At 47.7% G+C, this 17420-nt stretch overlaps 2 protein-coding genes across 4 annotated transcripts; both read left to right on the top strand.

Moving 5' to 3' along the window:
- Positions 1 to 214: 214 nt before the first annotated feature.
- On the top strand, positions 215 to 11511 carry LOC307085903 (acyl-coenzyme A thioesterase 11-like). 3 transcript variants are annotated; one of them, XM_079750830.1, is made up of 17 exons: positions 215 to 346; positions 2261 to 2435; positions 2826 to 2895; positions 3558 to 3618; positions 4864 to 4968; positions 5682 to 5817; positions 6229 to 6338; positions 6606 to 6667; positions 6754 to 6873; positions 7067 to 7205; positions 8242 to 8297; positions 8588 to 8654; positions 8879 to 8962; positions 9180 to 9313; positions 9497 to 9655; positions 9781 to 9946; positions 10306 to 11511. In XM_079750830.1, the coding sequence occupies exons 2-17, from the start codon at positions 2264 to 2266 to the stop codon at positions 10564 to 10566; spliced, it is 1902 nt and encodes a 633-aa protein (XP_079606956.1). In that variant the 5' UTR covers positions 215 to 346; positions 2261 to 2263; the 3' UTR covers positions 10567 to 11511. The 3 variants fall into 3 exon arrangements, with proteins under 3 accessions (XP_079606956.1, XP_079606955.1, XP_079606957.1); XM_079750829.1 differs by having other exon boundaries at positions 6226 to 6338; XM_079750831.1 differs by lacking the exons at positions 215 to 346; positions 2261 to 2435 and having other exon boundaries at positions 2869 to 2895; positions 3568 to 3618; positions 6226 to 6338.
- A 1229-nt stretch (positions 11512 to 12740) lies between these two features.
- On the top strand, positions 12741 to 17235 carry cryz (crystallin, zeta (quinone reductase)). The gene is made up of 8 exons (XM_079751566.1): positions 12741 to 12919; positions 13645 to 13797; positions 13900 to 14063; positions 14184 to 14235; positions 14604 to 14753; positions 14910 to 15011; positions 15723 to 15818; positions 16964 to 17235. The coding sequence occupies exons 1-8, from the start codon at positions 12785 to 12787 to the stop codon at positions 17123 to 17125; spliced, it is 1014 nt and encodes a 337-aa protein (XP_079607692.1). The 5' UTR covers positions 12741 to 12784; the 3' UTR covers positions 17126 to 17235.
- The last annotated feature ends 185 nt before the right edge of the window (positions 17236 to 17420 follow it).

Raw genomic sequence — 17420 nt, 5'->3', positions numbered from 1 at the left:
GTCCCTGTTTCTCAATGAGGGTGTGAGGCGCGTGTGGCAGCATGACGCACGTTGGCCCAAAGGCGTAACCAGGCGTCCTCACACGACATCTAACCCACCTCCAGGATAAGGGTTACACATTCTTTACCCTAGCTCCATGCGGGTAACGCCCCCTTTACACCACCTCTAGGCGGGGCCATCAAGACAATCGATACGGAGACTTCTGAAGCTCCACACGTCAGATTGCAGTTCGTCCTGCAGAACCACCGACGGACCCTCAGGCAGCCCGCTTGTTCTAGTCCAAGTCTCACCTGGTCCAAGTCTCACCTGGTCCCGGTCTCAGCTGGTTGGGGTCTCACCTGGACAGGTAAGCAAGCACACGGGAGCGGGACTCGGGAGTGTTAACGGGTACGACGGTAAGCACATGAGATGAACGAGTGACCCTGAGACCAGGAGATAGTTAGGAGGGAGTCCGACCCAGCAGAAGGTCCCCTCGTGGTCTCCTGGTCCTCTGGAATGTGTTTTTATTATGAATGTAGGGAATCAGATTTCACTGTTTGATGCTGCGGACCTCCGTGTCAACAAAGTGAAAGTCAGTAAGACAAGATCCATGAGTGGGGATCTTCTCTCCACCTTCAACAATAGTATTAGCTATACTAGTGATAGTACTATGATAGTATTGATGATACTACTGATAGTATTAGTGATACTATTGATAGTACTAATTATAGTATGAGTGATACTAGCAATGGTATAAGGAATACTAGTGATAGTACTATTGCTAAAAGCGATAGTACCAATGATAGTATTAGTGATACTAGTGATAGTATTAGTGATACTAGTAATAGTAGTATTGATCAAAGTGATAGTACTAATGACAGTATAAGTCATACTAGTGATAGTATTAGTGATACTAGTGATAGTATTATTTATAAAAGTGATAGTACTAATGATAGTATTAGTGGTACAAGTGATAGTCCCAATGATAGTATAATGGTGGAGGGGGGGGGGGGTGACTGCATACAAATGTGTCCACAGACATGGTGACTAATGTATGATAGTAAGCATTATTGGCCCTTAACACTCATATTCAGAAACAACACTGCCTCAAAAGGCTATTGGCTTAAGCAACACCAGTAGAGGCATATACTTTTCCCTGAACTTTTAAACGTTGCAAACGTGCAAAGACATAATTATATATTTATGTGGCATTCAGTCCAATGCATAAAGAGAAAAGTCGGCTATCTCTAGCTTTCAATTAAATCCTGTTAGATTTGTTAGTTTTAATCCGACTGTTACTTTGAAAGGATAAACCTCAGTTTCCTGATTTAGACCTCACTTGACCTCACTCCCAGAGGTCCACTGTGCAATGTTTTTTTTTTCACCACTGGGATGCTGACGACGTTTCCCGCCTGATTTTTTTCCTTTGGCGGCCCTCAGTCAAAAAATTGGTTCCTAAATTGGCCCTCAGCTGTCAAAACTTTGAGAACCCCTGCTATAAAACAATAATGGTCAAAAAATATATACAAAACATGACGGTAATTAAGTAAGTCAAACCATCCAATCTGAAGGCTCTATTTTACCACTCCCCCTACTCACTTCCACCAATGCAAAGCGAACAGAACTGAGTAGGGGAGGGCATAGCCTAACTAGTTTGTGAACGACCCAGAGGAACGCAACGCAAATTCGATGTGGACATGTATGAGGCTTTAATAAAATCCCGGACGATTTTGAAATTCCGCCACACATTTTTTTTAAAGTGTCTCAAAAAGAAGGCATGTCCGGGCAAAAGAGGACGTCTGGTTACCCTACGTACGGGAAACCCATTTAATTCTTACTTGTTCCACTGTTAAATAGCGGCCCAAATTGGTGAGCGCTATCCTGGTAATTTCTCTGCGTGAGAAATACGAAGTGTGGCGTGTGAGCGTGTGCATGGGTTGAATTGCGTGTGTCTCACGCCGAATGCGTGAGACTTGAGAGCCCTGCTAATACTTGTGATGGTATAAGTGATAATAGTGATAGTATTAGAGATACTCGTGATAGTACAAATGATAGTATAAGTCATACTAGTGATAGTATAAGTGATACTAGTGATAGTATTATTGATAAAACTGATACTACTAATGATAGTAATAATGATACTAGTGATAGTACTATAGTAGGTTAGTCAGTTGAAGAGACTCTTTTCGCTGGGCACCAGAAATGGTAACCATGGTGATTATAAGATGATGGACAGGCTAAACTCACTAACCCTAACATCTCCCCCTCTCCCCTTCCTTAGGATATGATGAAGGAGGAGGAGAAGGAGATAAAGGAGGAGGAGGAGGAGGAGGAGGAGGTGAACCCCACGGAGGTGAAGATGAGCCAGATCGTGATGCCATCTCATAGCAACCATCGTCGGGAGCTCAGCGTCGGGCAGCTCCTCAAGTGGATGGACTCCACCGCCTGCCTCTCAGGTAGGACCCCACCTGCTTTACACACCTTCACCAGCCTCTCAGGTAGGACTCCACCTCCTCAGGTAGGACTCCTCCCCCTCAGGTAGGACTCCTCCCCCTCAGGTAGGACTCCACCTCCTCAGGTAGGACTCCTCCCCCTCAGGTAGGACTCCACCTCCTCAGGTAGGACTCCTCCCCCTCAGGTAGGACTCCACCTCCTCAGGTAGGACTCCTCCCCCTCAGATAGGACTTCTCCCCCTCAGGTAGGACTCCACCTCCTCAGGTAGGACTCCTCCCCCTCAGGTAGGACTCCTCCTCCTCCACCTGTCTCAGACGGAGGGGTGTCAAGATGACTGTTTTTGTTGCACAGATGTTCAAAGTGTGTGTGTGTGTGTGTGTGTGTGTGTGTAGCTGAGAAACATGCAGGCTGTTCCTGTGTCACAGCCTCTATAGACGATATCTACTTTGAACAAACCATAAGGTGAGGAGCCATGCCCCTATGATTATTAATACATATCTAAAGTCTGTAATATACTATTCTATAACTATTCTTTACATCTATACAATGTTGTATAACTACACCATATATCTATAGTTTGTCATTATACTGTTCTATATCTATCCTATACATCTAAACTAGGTTATATAATTACACTTTATATCTGTAGTCTGTAATTATACTGTTCTATATCTATTCTATACATATATACAATGTTATATAACTACACTATATATCTATATTCTGTAAAATACTATTCTATATCTATTCTATGCATCTATATTATGTTATATAACTGCACTATATTATATAACTATACTATATTGTATAACTACTATATTATACTATCTATACTTTAATATTTATTCATACTATAGTATACTATATTTCTTTTTATCAATCATTTTCTATATATCTATAATTGACTATACTCTCCTTCATTTTAAAAGTGTTTTGTTAATTAAAAATAAACATGAGGAAAAATAACTAGGAACTATAAAGTGGTTAAATGTATGTAAAATAAATGTAAAATATGACATACGATACAGAAGTATCAGAGGTCAAATAAGATACTATAAATAAGGTATGATAAAGATAATATTTAGTTAATATAAAATATATATCTTTTCTCCCTACATCTTCAGTGTTGGCCAGGTTGTGAACATCAAGGCTAAAGTCAACCGAGCCTTCAACACCAGCATGGAGGTAAGGCCCTCATACTGTAGCTCTTCTAGTTCAGTGTTTGAGGACTTAATTATAGTCAGTGTTTGTAATAACTGCGTTTAAAAGAAAGGCGTTAGGTAACGCCGTTATTTTTAACTATTTCTAACATTTCGTAACGACTATCCGTCGTTACAACGCCATTACCGTTACTGAACATTAAAGGTGCATTGCTATGAATTGATTGAATAATAATTAGCTTATACGAATGCACCCCTAGCTCCACACACAAACTGCTAGTGAGGAGACCGGGTGGGTTAACAACGAGATAAGCGATTATGATTGGCTAAGGCAGAGTCATGTTTCATGATAGCCAATCGGAGCCAGTGTTTTTACACACAAGCCAGGACATGCACGCAACACACACACACACACACACACACACACACACACACACACACACACACACACACACACACACACACAACTCAAAGGCAAGAATGTAAACAACTCTAAATAAATGAAGCATCTCACAACAACACACGCATCTACAAAGCTAGTGGCCAAAAACACCGATACCTCCACCACCACAAATTCTTTGACACATAGCAACTCTTTTTTTACAGTAACGCAAAGAGTTAGTTTCCCTGGTAACTAGCTACTTTTATTATATAGTAATTTAGTTACTAACTCAGTTACTTTTTGGAACAAGTAGTGAGTAACTATAACTAATTACTTTTTTAAAGTAACATTCCCAACACTGTTGTATACTGTAGCTCTATGTTCTTGTTCAGTGTGTGAGGACTCTATTATACTGTAGCTCTTCTGGTCCAGTGTGTGAGGACTCTATTATACTGCAGCTCTTCTAGTTCAGTGTGTGAGGACTCTATTATACTGTAGCTCTTCTGGTCCAGTGTGTGAGGACTCTATTATACTATAGCTCTTCTGGTCCAGTGTGTGAGGACTCTATTATACTGCAGCTCTTCTAGTTCAGTGTGTGAGGACTCTATTATACTGTAGCTCTTCTGGTCCAGTGTGTGAGGACTCTATTATACTGTAGCTCTTCTGGTCCAGTGTGTAAGGACTCCATTATACTGTAGCTCTATGTTCTTGTTCAGTGTGTGAGGACTCTATTATACTGTAGCTCTTCTGGTCCAGTGTGTGAGGACTCTTATTATACTGCAGCTCTAGGTTCTAGTTCAGTGCATGGTATCGTGGTGGTTTGTGAGGTCTCTATATACAGTGTGTGTGTTTGTGTGTGTGTGTGTGTGTGTGTGTGCGTGTGTGTAGGTGGGTATCGTGGTGGTTTGTGAGGACCTGTACACGGACCGGAGTTGGAGAATTTGTCACGCGTTCGCCACCTTCGTCACCCAGCGCTCCGCCTCTGGAACCAAGGTAGGAGTGTGTGTATGGACAGTGTTTCCCACGGACCAGGTGTGGTGCCCCCCTGGTGGGGGAGGGGGTCGTTTCGCGTTTTGGAGCAATCGCGCACAAAATACATTTCGAAGTGGACCGGCCCTCTTCCCGATCTTCCCGATCTCCAGTCCCTGCTGCAGAGCGAATCAAAATCGCCGGCACAACGGGCTGGGGGTCCAACACCGTAATATATATAAACTATAACAGCATTTCACATTAATCGCAAATATCTCGCTGCTTCGGGTTTTCCTTTGCAGCCGCGCTGAGAGGAGGCGCAGGCGGATCCGCTGTCAGTGCGTGTGCATGTATGATACGCGGGTTTATCCAATAAGTGGTAGTGTACCCGCCGCGCACCATTGGCATGTATGCACGCTTGTCTCTGTGTGCGTGTGCATGTGTGAACGAGAATGACAGGGAGAAAGAGTGCTATGCGGAGATGGATGAACGGAACGATATTTATATTTCAAAAACGCGTAAAAAAAATTAAAATAAAAAGCAGAATCAATTTGTGGCGCTCGGTGTTCATTCTGTGGCGCTGCGCCACACATAGGTCTATGTATGGGAAACACTGAGAGATACGTGTGTGTGTGTGGTGATACAGGTGTGTGTGTGGAGATATGGGTGTGTGTGTGTACAGATCCAGGTGTGTGTGTACAGATCCAGGTGTGTGTGTGTGTGTGTGTGTGTGTCAGGTGCAGCTGAGCCCCCTGCGGCCGGGGTCCCAGCGGCAGCAGGAGGAGCACAGTCTGGCGGCCGAGAGACGCAGGATGAGGAGGGTCCACGATGACATCATCAAGGACCTGCTCTCCGATAGGACCTTCCAGCAGGGTGCGTAGCCATGGAGACCAGCCTAAAGGATCACCATCAGCCTGTAGATCTCCGTCTAGATATATATGTATAGATCTAGATCTATATATACATACATTATATATACATATATACTACATATATATGTATAGATTTCGATCTGCGTATAGATCTCCATCTAGATATCTATGTATAGATCTCCTTCTAGTTAATTGTCATTAGTTTATTGATTTAGTTGACAGGGACCATGTACAGAACAGGTTGTATACCAGAGTTAGCTGAATAGCTCATTTGCATCTGTGGTCCCTGGGCAGGGAGTTCTAGATATATATGGATGGATCTCCATCTAGATATAAATGTATAGATCTCTGTCTAGATATATATGTACAGATCTCCATGTAGATATATATGTATGGATCCTCTCCCCAGCAGGTGGGGGTGGTGGAGGTGCTGGTGCTGGACCAGCGGGTGGTGTTGTGGCTGCAGAGAAGACCAGGGTGGAGAGCGTTGAGCTGGTGCTTCCTCCACACGCCAACCACCAGGTACCTGTCTGTCTCTCTAACCTGTCTGTCTGTCTCCTTAACCAGGTGAACTTGATGATGTTTAGTGTGTAGAACATGGTGTTAATGTTTCACTGGATGGCTTTGATCATGTTTGATCATCTACTGCTGCTATCAACCCCCCACCTGACCTCTTGTCCTCTCTTAGTGTGCTTAATAACATTTTATTGGGGGGCCTTGTTTTACTGTAGCATTGTTCTCCATTTGGATGGTTAATAAAATTGTGTTTGGCGGCCATGTTGTCCCCAGGTGAACACGTTTGGCGGGCAGATCATGGCGTGGATGGTGAACGTAGCGACGATAGCTGCCAGGTAGCGAACCCCACCGACACACCCCACACACAGGCCGCTGCCTCAGCCCCTGAGCAGGACCTCATGCCCCGCCCCTCTGTCCGCAGCCGGCTGTGCCACGCCCACCCCAGTCTCCGCTCCATCGACATGTTCACCTTCAGAGGCCCCTCCCAAGTGGGCGACCGCCTGCTGCTGCGCGCAATCGTCAACAACGCCTTCAGGACCAGGTACCGGCCAATCATACGCCTTCAGGACCAGGTACCGGCCAATCATACGCCTGCTGCACCCCAGCTACCGTGACAACACCGGCTCACTTTGTGTGTGTGTGTGTGTGTGTGTGTGTGTGTGTGTGTGTGTGTGTGTGTGTGTGTGTGTGTGTGTGTGTGTGTGGGGGGGGGGGGGGGGGGGGGGGGGGGTCAGCATGGAGGTGGGGGTGCAGGCGGAGGCCTACCGAGGGGGTGGTCCTAACAGACACATAAACTCCGCCTTCATGACCTTCGAAGTCCCGGACGCCCACGGGCACCTCCGCACGTTGCCGCGGATTCAACCGGAACCCCTGGTACGTGATGTGACTGGTCAGGGCGGAGCCAGTTGGAACTAGTTAGGCCAGGGCTGTGGCTATGGTGGCCCAGGACCCTGTAGACCCTGTAGACCCGGACCCTGTAGACCCTGTAGACCCGGACCCTGTAGACCCTGTAGACCCGGACCCTGTAGACCCTGTAGACCCGGACCCTCTAGACCCTTTAGAACCTGTAGACCCTGTAGACCCAGTAGACCCGGACCCTCTAGATCCTGTAGACCCTAAACCCTGTAGACCCTGACCCTCAGTAGACCCTGACCCTCAGTAGACCCTGTAGACCCTAACCCCGTAGACCTGACCCTGTAGTCCCTGTAGACCCTATAGACTGGACCCTGTAGACCCTGTAGACCCTATAGACCGGACCCTGTAGTCCCTGTAGACCCTGTAGACCCTGTAGACCCTATAGACCGGACCCTGTAGACCCTGTAGACCCTATAGACCTGGACCCTGTAGACACGGTAGACCCTATAGACCTGGACCCTGTAGACACTGTAGACCCTTTAGACCCGGACCCTGTAGACATGGACCCTGTGGACCCTGTAGACCCTGTAGACCCTGTAGACTCTGTAGACCCGGACCCTGTAGACCCTGACCCTGTAGACCCGGACCCTGTAGACCCTGTAGACCCTTTAGAGCCGCACCCTGTAGACCCAGACCCTGTAGACCCTGACCCTGTAGACCCTGTAGACCCTGTAGACCCTTTAGACCCAGACCCTGTAGACCCTGTAGACCCTGACCCTGTAGACCCTGACCCTGTAGACCCGGACCCTGTAGACCCTGTTTACGCGGACCCTGTAGACCCTGATCCTGTAGACCCTGTAGACCTGGACCCTGTAGACCCTGACCCTGTAGACCCTGATCCTGTAGACTCGGACCATGTAGACCCTGTTTACCCGGACCCTGTAGACCCTGATCGTGTAGACCCGGACCCTGTAGACCCTGTAGACCTGGACCCTGTAGACCCTGACCCTGTAGACCCGGACCCTGTAGACCCTGACCCTGTGTGTCTCCTCAGCACGGTGAGAGGAGGTTCCAGGAGGCCATCGCCAGGAAGAAGATCCGCTTGGACAGGTCCTGACTCTGATCCCTAAACCATACCGGACCACCTACAGTCTTGGTTCTACCTGTAGACCTCAGGGTTCTACCTGTAGACCTCAGGTCAGGGCTCTACCTGTAGACCTCAGGGTTCTACCTGTAGACCTCAGAGTTCTACCTGTTGACCTCAGGTCAGGGCTCTACCTGTCGACTTCAGGGTTCTACCTGTAGACCTCAAGTCAGGGTTCTACCTGTAGACCTCAGGGTTCTACCTGTAGACCTCAGGTCAGGGTTCCTTTGTATAACTTGTTTGTTTGGTTCTTCAGGAAGTACATCATTTCCTGTAAGCAGGCCGAGGTTCCTCTGTCGGTGCCTTGGAACTCTAGCAACCAGGTGAGAGAATGGTATCCGGGTGTCTCACTCCTACCCCGTGTGTCTCATTTCCACCCTGTGTGTCTCACCTTACCCCGTGTGACTCCGTCCTACCCTGTGTGTCTCACTCCTACCCTGTGTGTCTCACCTTACCCCGTGTGACTCAGTCCTACCCAGTGTGACTCACTCCTACCCTGTGTGTCTCACCTTCCCCGTGTGACTCACTCCTACCCTGTGTGTCTCAGGTCTATCTCAGCTACAACAACGTGTCGGCGTTGAAGATGTTGGCGGCTCGGAACAACTGGCAGCTGAACTCTGAGGAGGACCAGGTCAGTGAGTGTGAGTGTGAGTGAGTGAGTCGGTGAGTGAGTGATTGTGTGTCTGTGTGTCTATGATTGTTTTGTTTTACGAAGGAGGAGGGCTTAGTAAGACCATGTTTCATATAATGATACATGGTCCTGCTTTTGTGTGTGTGTGTGTGTGTGTTTGTGTGTGTGTGTGTGTGTGTGTGTGTGTGTGTGTGTGTGTTTGTGTGGGTGTGTGTAGGTGTGTCTATACACCCTGGAGCAGCAGGGGTCTCTGAGCTTCAGGGTGGAGGCGGAGCTGGACGTCTCGGCCCAGAGAGCCTTCAGGTTGCTGGGGGATCTGAGGAACCGGACGCACTGGGACCGCCACTACCTGTAGGGCCTGCAGGAACGCACAAAAGCACCACAGACTGACCGCACCAGTGCACAACGACATGTTGATAGTGGGGTTGGGGAGGTGTGCGTGATAGTAAGAGTAACACGTGTTTGTGTGTGTGTGTGTGTGTGTGTGTGTCTGTGCGTGTGCCTGTGTGTGTGTGTGTGTGTGTGTTGCACCAGGAAATGCGATCTGATTCGCTCTGCTGATAAGGATGACTTCCTGTATCGGGTGGTGGCACCTTCTGTAGACCCCGCCCCCGGGGGCTCAGCCAATCAGGACGCAGGAGTCCTCCAGGAGTTCATCCTATTGGCCTCCAGAAGGAGACCCTGTGGCCCTGGGTGTGTGTGATTGGCTGTTGGTTCATCCAATCACGCTCAGCCTCCCCAAGTAGCAATGAGTTATTTACCCATTATGGATGAGGCTCCTCCTCCTGACACGGCCTCACTCTGGTCCTCCTCTCCAGGGACCCCTACGTGGTGGCGCTGAGGTCCGTCTCCCTCCCCACCCATCCCTCCTCCCCCTCCCCCTCCTCCCCCTCCTCCCCCTCCTCCCCCTCCCCAACCCACCGCCGAGGGGAGGTGCTGTGTGCCGGCTTCACCATCCTGGCGACCAGCAAGAGCACCTCACTGGTCAGACCTCCACCTCCTCATCTCCTGTTCCCTCACCTCCTCATCTCCTCTTCCCTCACCTCCTCATCTCCTCCTCCTTCAACTCCTCATCTCCTCTTCCCTCATCTCCTTATCTCCTCCTCCATCACCTCCTCATCTCCTCTTCCCCCATCTCCTCATCTCCTCCTCCATCACCTCCTTATCTCCTCCTCCCTCACCTCCTTATCTCCTTCTCTTCCATCACCTCCTTATCTCCTCCTCATTTATCCAAAGCATCTTCTAATACCTTGAGGTTCTACTTGGAGGCCCGGTGAGGCCTGATGAGGCCTGGAGCTGGAGTAGCGTGTCGGGGGTGACATGTCTTCCTCCTCTGGCTCCAGATCAGCTACTACAACCAGGCGTCCCCGGAGGTCCTGCCCTACATCTCCACGGACATCGCAGGCCTGTCCTCCTCCTTCTACCGCAGCTTCTGCTGCTGCCGTGAGTACCTGACCCAGAACTGCCTGGGACCGAGAGACCAGGACCAGGACCAGGACCCGGACCAGGACCAGGACCAGGACCAGGACCAGGACCCGGACCAGGACCAGGACCAGGACCAGGACCAGGACTGCTCTAGATTGGACTACGTCACTCTGCTCTAGACCCACACAGTTCTTTGTTTTGGTCTAGACCCTGACCTCAGACCCTAACCATGACCCTAACCCATGACCCTAGACCCTAACCCATGACCCTAACCCATGACCCTAACCCATGACCCTAACCCATGACCCTAACCCTAGACCCTAACCCTAGACCCTAACCCATGACCCTAACCCATGACACTTGACCCTAACCCTAGACCCTAACCCATGACCCTGGACCCTAACCCATGACCCTAACCCTAGAACAGGGGTTCTCAAAGTTTTGACAGTTGAGGGCCAATTTAGGAACCCAAATTTTGACTGAGGGCCGCCAAAGGAAAAAAAATCTGGCGCGAAACGTCGTCACCATCCCAGTGGTGAAAAAAATATTGCACCGTGGACCTCTGGGTGTGAGGTCAAATGAGGTCTAAATCACGAAACTGAGGTTCATAATAATAAAAAAAAAAATTAAAATCTTTTTTTTTTTACTTATATATGTCATTGCGGGCCGCCAGGAATGTTTCTGCGGGCCGCCATTGGCCCGCGGGCCGCACTTTGAGAACGAATGCCCTAGAAGATAAAGTTCCTTTCCTAAGAACTGCCCTGTTAATACAGGACATCTTATCGTGGCTCTGAGGTGATATTGAGTTTATTATTCACCAGCGTTGTGTGAGACTGTAACTCATTAATGTACCGACATCTAGTACTACTTCTAGACAGAACCATATCATTTTGAACTGCTGTTTTCATTGTGTTTGGAACACAATGAAAACTGTTTTACAGTTATCATTGAGTTTATGTATCAGTTTGGGAGGTTTTTAAATTGAAAGGGTAGGAATTCATTTTGATGGATGTGCTTTTCAATACAATGTCATTTCAAAGTATTTTTGCGCAAATAGAATTACATAAACGGTACATAGAACAAGTAAATCAATTCAGTCAGCAATAAAGAGATTTTTTTACCTGCTAACTAGTAATGTTTTACTTGTACCGTGTGTGTGTGTCTTTGATGTCCGGGAGACCTTAAATTGAATTTTGTCCCTTGGATCGCTGCCAATCATCTAGCTTACAGTTGGACGGTGTTACTGTCAATCACTGGGAGAGGACGGGGTCGAGGCCTTCCACCCCAGACACCACCCAAGACTGCAGTACATTAGGAGGTAGTACTGCAGAACATTAGTAAGGTACTACTGTAGTACATTCGGAGGTAGTACTGCAGTACATTAAGAGGTAGTACTGCAGTACATTAAGAGATAGTACTGCGGTACATTAAGAGGTAGTACTGCGGTACATTAAGAGGTAGTACTGCAGTACATAAAGAGGTAGTACAGCAGTAAATTAAGAGGTACTGCAGTACATTAAGGCAATACTGCAGTACATTAAGAGGTAGTACTGCAGTACACTAAGGTAGGACTGCAGTACATTAAGAGGTACTGCCATACATTAAGAGATAGTATTGCAGTATATTAGGAGGTAGTACTGCAGTACATTATGAGGTAGTACTGCAGTACATTAGAAGGTAGTACTGCAGTACATTAAGAGGTAGGACTGCAGTACATTAAGAGGTACTGCAGTACATTAAGAGGTAGCACTGCAGTATATAAGAAGGTAGTACTGCAGTACATTAGCAGGAAGTACTGCAGTACATTAAGAGGGACTGCAGTACATTAAGAGGTAGTACTGCAGTATATAAGAAGGTAGTACTGCAGTACATTAGGAGGTAGTACTGCAGTGTACATCACCTTAATATCTTCGGTATAAAATACATTTCGTACGGGCAATCGTGAAAAAGTGCAAAACAAAGAACATTAACGTAAAATGCATTTTAATGAGTTTCAAGCGTGTGTGTCACAAAACTATTTTTGGGCCCTATATTATTCACGTGGCATTCATTTTCATTCAACATTTATGTATTAATAGCAACTAGTGTAAACACGGAGCGGTCCTGAACACAACTCAGACACCTGGACTAAACCACTGCTGAGGGGAGGGGGTTCTCAAAGTATGGTAAATAATGCAGGTATAACTACACTTTCAATTGAACAGTTCAAAGTTTCGTTTTAAATCAAGTAGCAAAGTTAAAGCTCCCCTCAATAATAGAGTATTGCTGAAAAATAATAATAATATTAAATTAAAGTGTGGACGTTAGAACCCCTCTCGTTTAAGCACATTGGGAACGGGGTGGGTTAGAGAAAAGGTCGGAGTGCACGGAGACCAACCCCACATATTAAACTACTTTATGCTGAATATATTCAGTATTAACACCATGAAGAGCTGCCGGGTTATGAAAGCTGTCCGCGTCTCGGAGTTCGGAGGGCCGGAGGTCCTCAAGCTGCTGTCCGATGTCCCGGTCCCGACCCCCGGGAGACGGCAGGTGAGCCGTCCGCCTGCGTGGTGATGCCCCACAGGGACATTAACCCCCGCTGAGTGGTACTCCAGAATATTATCGACCCCACCATTCAGTAAAATACTCTGACTTACTTTGTGTATATAGCAACGCCCAAAAACTATTGTAAAACATAGAAGGAGCATGATTAAGAGACTATGAAGGTAAAACAATGTACATAACACTGAACACAAACAATCTAAACACAACGTGAACGTGTTGAGGCTGACCTCAAATGTGGTTGTGTTAGTTCTAGATATGTTGTAGATAGATTCTAGAAGTTAGTCAGAAACCCCCCTCCAAGTCAGAGACCCCCCTGCCGGTCAGAGACCCCCTTCCCGGTCAGAGACGCCCCTCCAGGTCAGAGACCCCCCTCCTGTCAGAGACCCCCCACAACCCCCTCCAGGTCACATGGATGAACTGCAGCCTCCCTGCTGTCCTGACAGGAGACTCTACACACCGGGTTGCCAGGTTCTGACCCATGTGTTGCCGGGTTCTGACCCGTGTGTTGCCGGGTTCTGACCCGTGTGTTGCCATGTTCTGACCCGTGTGTTGCCAGGTTCTGACCCGTGTGTTGCCATGTTCTGACCCGTGTGTTGCCAGGTTCTGACCCGTGTGTTGCCATGTTCTGACCCGTGTGTTGCCGGGTTCTGACCCGTGCGTTGCCAGGTTCTGACCCGTGCGTTGCCGGGTTTGGACCCATTTGTTGCCAGGTTCTGATCCGCGTGCGTGCGTGCGGGGTCAACCCGGTGGAGACCTATATCCGTGCCGGGACCTACGCCCGCCGCCCCCCCCTGCCCTATACCCCCGGGTCGGACGTGTCCGGAGAGGTACAGGAAGTAGGGGAGGAAGTGACATCGTTCAAGGTACGAAAAGGTCTCGCTATACGGACGACAGATATGAAGGACACCACTAGGTGTGTGTAGTCATATGTGTGTGTGTGTGTGTGTGTGTGTGTGTGTGTGCAGGCAGGGGAGCGTGTGTTCACCACGGCCACTCTCTCCGGGGGGTACGCTGAGCTGTGCGTGGCGGAGGAGGCCAGCGTGTTCAGACTGCCTGATGGGCTGAGCCCCGAGCAGGGGGCTGCGCTGGGGGTCCCCTACTGCACCGCCCACCGGGCCCTGGTCACCAGGTACTACTGAAGCACTACTGCCGTACTACTACAGTAGTACTACTGTAGTACTACCGCAGTACTACTGCAGTACTACAGTGTGTGATTGTGTGTGTGTGTGTGTGTGTGTGTGTGTTACAGAGCTCATGCTAAAGCTGGAGAAACTGTTCTGATCCATGGAGCCAGTGGAGGGGTGAGAGACACCGAATCTTTATCTCTCTCTCTCTTTCTGACTCTGTTTCTCTCTCTCTCTCTCGCTCTGTCTCTGTCTCTCTCGCTATCTCTCTCTCTCTCTGTGTCTCTCTGTCTCTCTCTCGCTCTGTCTGTCTCTCTCTCTCTCTCTCTCTCTGTCTCTTGTCTCTCTGTCTCAGTCTCTCTCTCTCTGTCTCAGTCTCTCTCTCTCTCTGTCTCTTGTCTCTCTGTCTCTCTCTCTCTCTGTCTCTCTCTCTATCTCTCTCTCTCTCTCTCTCTCTCTCTCTCTCTCTCTCTTGTCTCTCTATGTCTCTCTGTCTCTATCTCTGTATATATCCTAGCATGTTATATAACATGTTGTGTCTCCAGGTGGGTGTAGCGGCGGTGCAGCTGGGCCGCGCCCTGGGCCTCCGGGTCCTGGGGACCGCTGGGACCCGGGGCGGTCTGGACCTGGTCCTCCAGCAGGGCGCCCACCAGGTCTTCAACCACCGGGAGCAGGACTACACACACAAGATCCTGGTACACACACGCACACACACACACATTATATTGTATCTATTAATGTATCTATTAATGTAAATATGATATATAGGAGGCTACGGGCGGTGCGGGCGTGGACGTGGTCCTGGAGATGCTGTACAGTATATAATGTACATAATGTATATATTATACCAGGAGGCTACGGGCGGTGCGGGCGTGGACGTGGTCCTGGAGATGCTGGCCAACCTGAACCTCGGGGCCGACCTCCAGATGCTGAGGCAGGGAGGACGAGTCGCTGTGAGGCTCCACCCCCTCCTGATACTCTGATTCCAGGATTATTGATATTACTGGTGTTGTTATACTCTATACTATTTAGAATCTCTATTCTACTCAATACACTCAGTATTTAAAGCATTTCTACTCAGTATTCTATTCATTGTACTCAGTATTTATAGCATTTAAACTCAGTATTCATGCTCATTATACTGAGTATTTATAATCAGGATTGATACTCAGTATACTCCGTCTTTACTCTACTGTATTTATACTATTATATTAACACTTATTTTTTCTACTATAATATTTATACAACTGTTTATTTTCTTCATGAACTCAATATTCAGAGGAAAAGAGGTGCTGCCGTCCAGCAATCCTTTGTTGCAGGGACATTTGAACAAACACACCCAAACAAACCATGACCATGACCATGTCTCAAAGTGACATAGACTAGTGTAGGTGCAGTCTCATAGTGAAGTAGCCTAGTGTAGGTGCAGTCTCATAGTGACATAGCCTAGTGTAGATGTGGTCTCATAGTGACGTATTCTAATACAGGTGCAATCTCATAGTGACGTAGCCTAGTGTAGGGTCAGTCTTATAGTGATGTAGCCTAGTTTAGGGTTAGTCTCATAGTGACGTAGCCTACTGTAGAGGCAGCCAGATTCTCTCAGCACACGTTGTCTTTCCTCAGTCCTCATGAGAATGGTGGTTGTGTACTTCCTCCTCCTGCAGGTAGTGGGCAGCAGAGGCTCCGTAGAGATCAACCCCAGAGACACCATGGCCAAGGAGAGCTCCATCCTGGGAGTGGCTCTCGCCTCTGCTACACCCGTGAGAACCACTTTACTAGTCTGATCCACTCCCTAGCTAACTGCTAACGTAGTTACCCTTTACTAGCCTGATCCCCTCCTAGCTAACAGGTTACGTAGCGTTATCCTTTAGTAGCCTGATCCTCTCCCTAGCTAACGGCTAACGTAGCGTTACCCTTTACTAGCCTGATCCCCTCCCTAGCTAACGTAGCGTTAGCTGACATTTACTCGTCATCAAACTTGTCTTACATCTTGTTTTTTGAAGTAACGTTTCCGGTTTTATTATTCAAAGAGTACGCTGACGTTAAAGGTACCCAGCTAACGGTACCTAGCTAAAGTTAACGGTACCCAGCAAACAGTACCCAGCTCACGTTAACGGTACCCAGCCAACGGTACCCAGCTAACGGTACCTATCTAATGTTAACGGTACCAAAATAAAGGTAACTAGCTAACCTTAACGGTACCCAGCTAACGTAAACGATTCAAAGCTAACTGTACTTAGCTAAAGTTAACGTACCTAGCTAACGTTTACGGTACCCAGCTAACATTAATGGTACCTAACTAATTGTACCTAGCTAACGTTAGATGGAACGTTATTCCAGGTCATTACACAGGTCTTCTCAATGCCGTGGAACGCTCCGTTCACTTGCATGGGCCCTACACAACTTCCGGCGGTGAACTACATTTGATAAAAAAAAAAAAGATGTCAACATCTTTGGCAGACTATTTCTCTTCTGATCAACACTACGAATGCTGGTAACAAATAAATTGCAAAAAGACACACCGTGCAAAGTAATTTTTTTTGTTTTGGAAAGTCGCAGTGTAATAATCAGGATAATGTATAGAACGTTGCCAGTCATTATCGAAAATAAGCCCCTTCATGTCCTGTCGGGGCTTATTTTCCCGATAATGACCGGCGTTCTTTACATTATCCCTTACATATATAATTAATATAAATAATAATTAGTGGGCCATAAACATAAATTCACAATATATTATGAATGTAGAAAAACAATAGTGTAGTAGGCTTTCCATTTTTCTGTGTTTACGTGTTGTGAGGTCACAGTGTTCACTCCATGATGGACCTGAGCCTCAGCCAATAGGGAGGGGGACCTCTCATTGACCTCTCAGTCAGTGTCATGCCCTGCTCCCTCCTCTCTCCCCCAGGAGGAGCGGGAGAAGTGCATGGCCACTCTGTCCACAGGGATGGAGGAGGGCTGGCTTCGCCCATCGGTGGGCCGCTGTTACCCTCTCAAGATGGCCGCCCAGGCCCACCAGGACCTCATGGAGGGCCCGGGTGCCTGCGGCAAGACTGTGCTGACCATGTGACCCTCAGAGGATGTCAAAGGTCAAATGTCACTGAGTTATTAACTCTAGTCACATCAGAAGAGTGTGAATCTTTGAAGGCCTTGAATCAAAGTATTAAAACATTTGTCGTTGCAGTATTGTTCCTGTATTTGTTTTTGACATGTAAGGGATAACTGGGATGAACTTAATATAACGAATGTTTTAAGGAGATCACTTCAGTCAACCAAGGATACAACTTACTTTAACTACAGTTGTGGAACCCAGCCCTTACCTTAACTACATTAGTGGAACCCAGCCCTAAGCTTAACTACATTAG

This window comes from Pollachius pollachius, assembly GCF_949987615.1.
Source record: "Pollachius pollachius genome assembly, chromosome: 14".
In the NCBI taxonomy this organism is placed as follows: domain Eukaryota; kingdom Metazoa; phylum Chordata; class Actinopteri; order Gadiformes; family Gadidae; genus Pollachius; species Pollachius pollachius.
This window is presented reverse-complemented; position numbering and strand designations above follow the sequence as displayed.

Bases quoted from the DNA above. Each gene is read 5' to 3' on its own strand.
- LOC307085903 (XM_079750829.1), top strand. From the start codon at position 2,264: ATGATGAAGGAGGAGGAGAAGGAGATAAAGGAGGAGGAGGAGGAGGAG. The intron at 4,969-5,681 runs GTAGGAGTGTGT...TGTGTGTGTCAG, and splicing joins GCTCCGCCTCTGGAACCAAG to GTGCAGCTGAGCCCCCTGCG. The intron at 7,206-8,241 runs GTACGTGATGTG...GTGTCTCCTCAG, and splicing joins GGATTCAACCGGAACCCCTG to CACGGTGAGAGGAGGTTCCA.
- cryz (XM_079751566.1), top strand. From the start codon at position 12,785: ATGCTGAATATATTCAGTATTAACACCATGAAGAGCTGCCGGGTTATG. The intron at 13,798-13,899 runs GTACGAAAAGGT...GTGTGTGTGCAG, and splicing joins AGGAAGTGACATCGTTCAAG to GCAGGGGAGCGTGTGTTCAC. The intron at 14,064-14,183 runs GTACTACTGAAG...TGTGTGTTACAG, and splicing joins CACCGGGCCCTGGTCACCAG to AGCTCATGCTAAAGCTGGAG.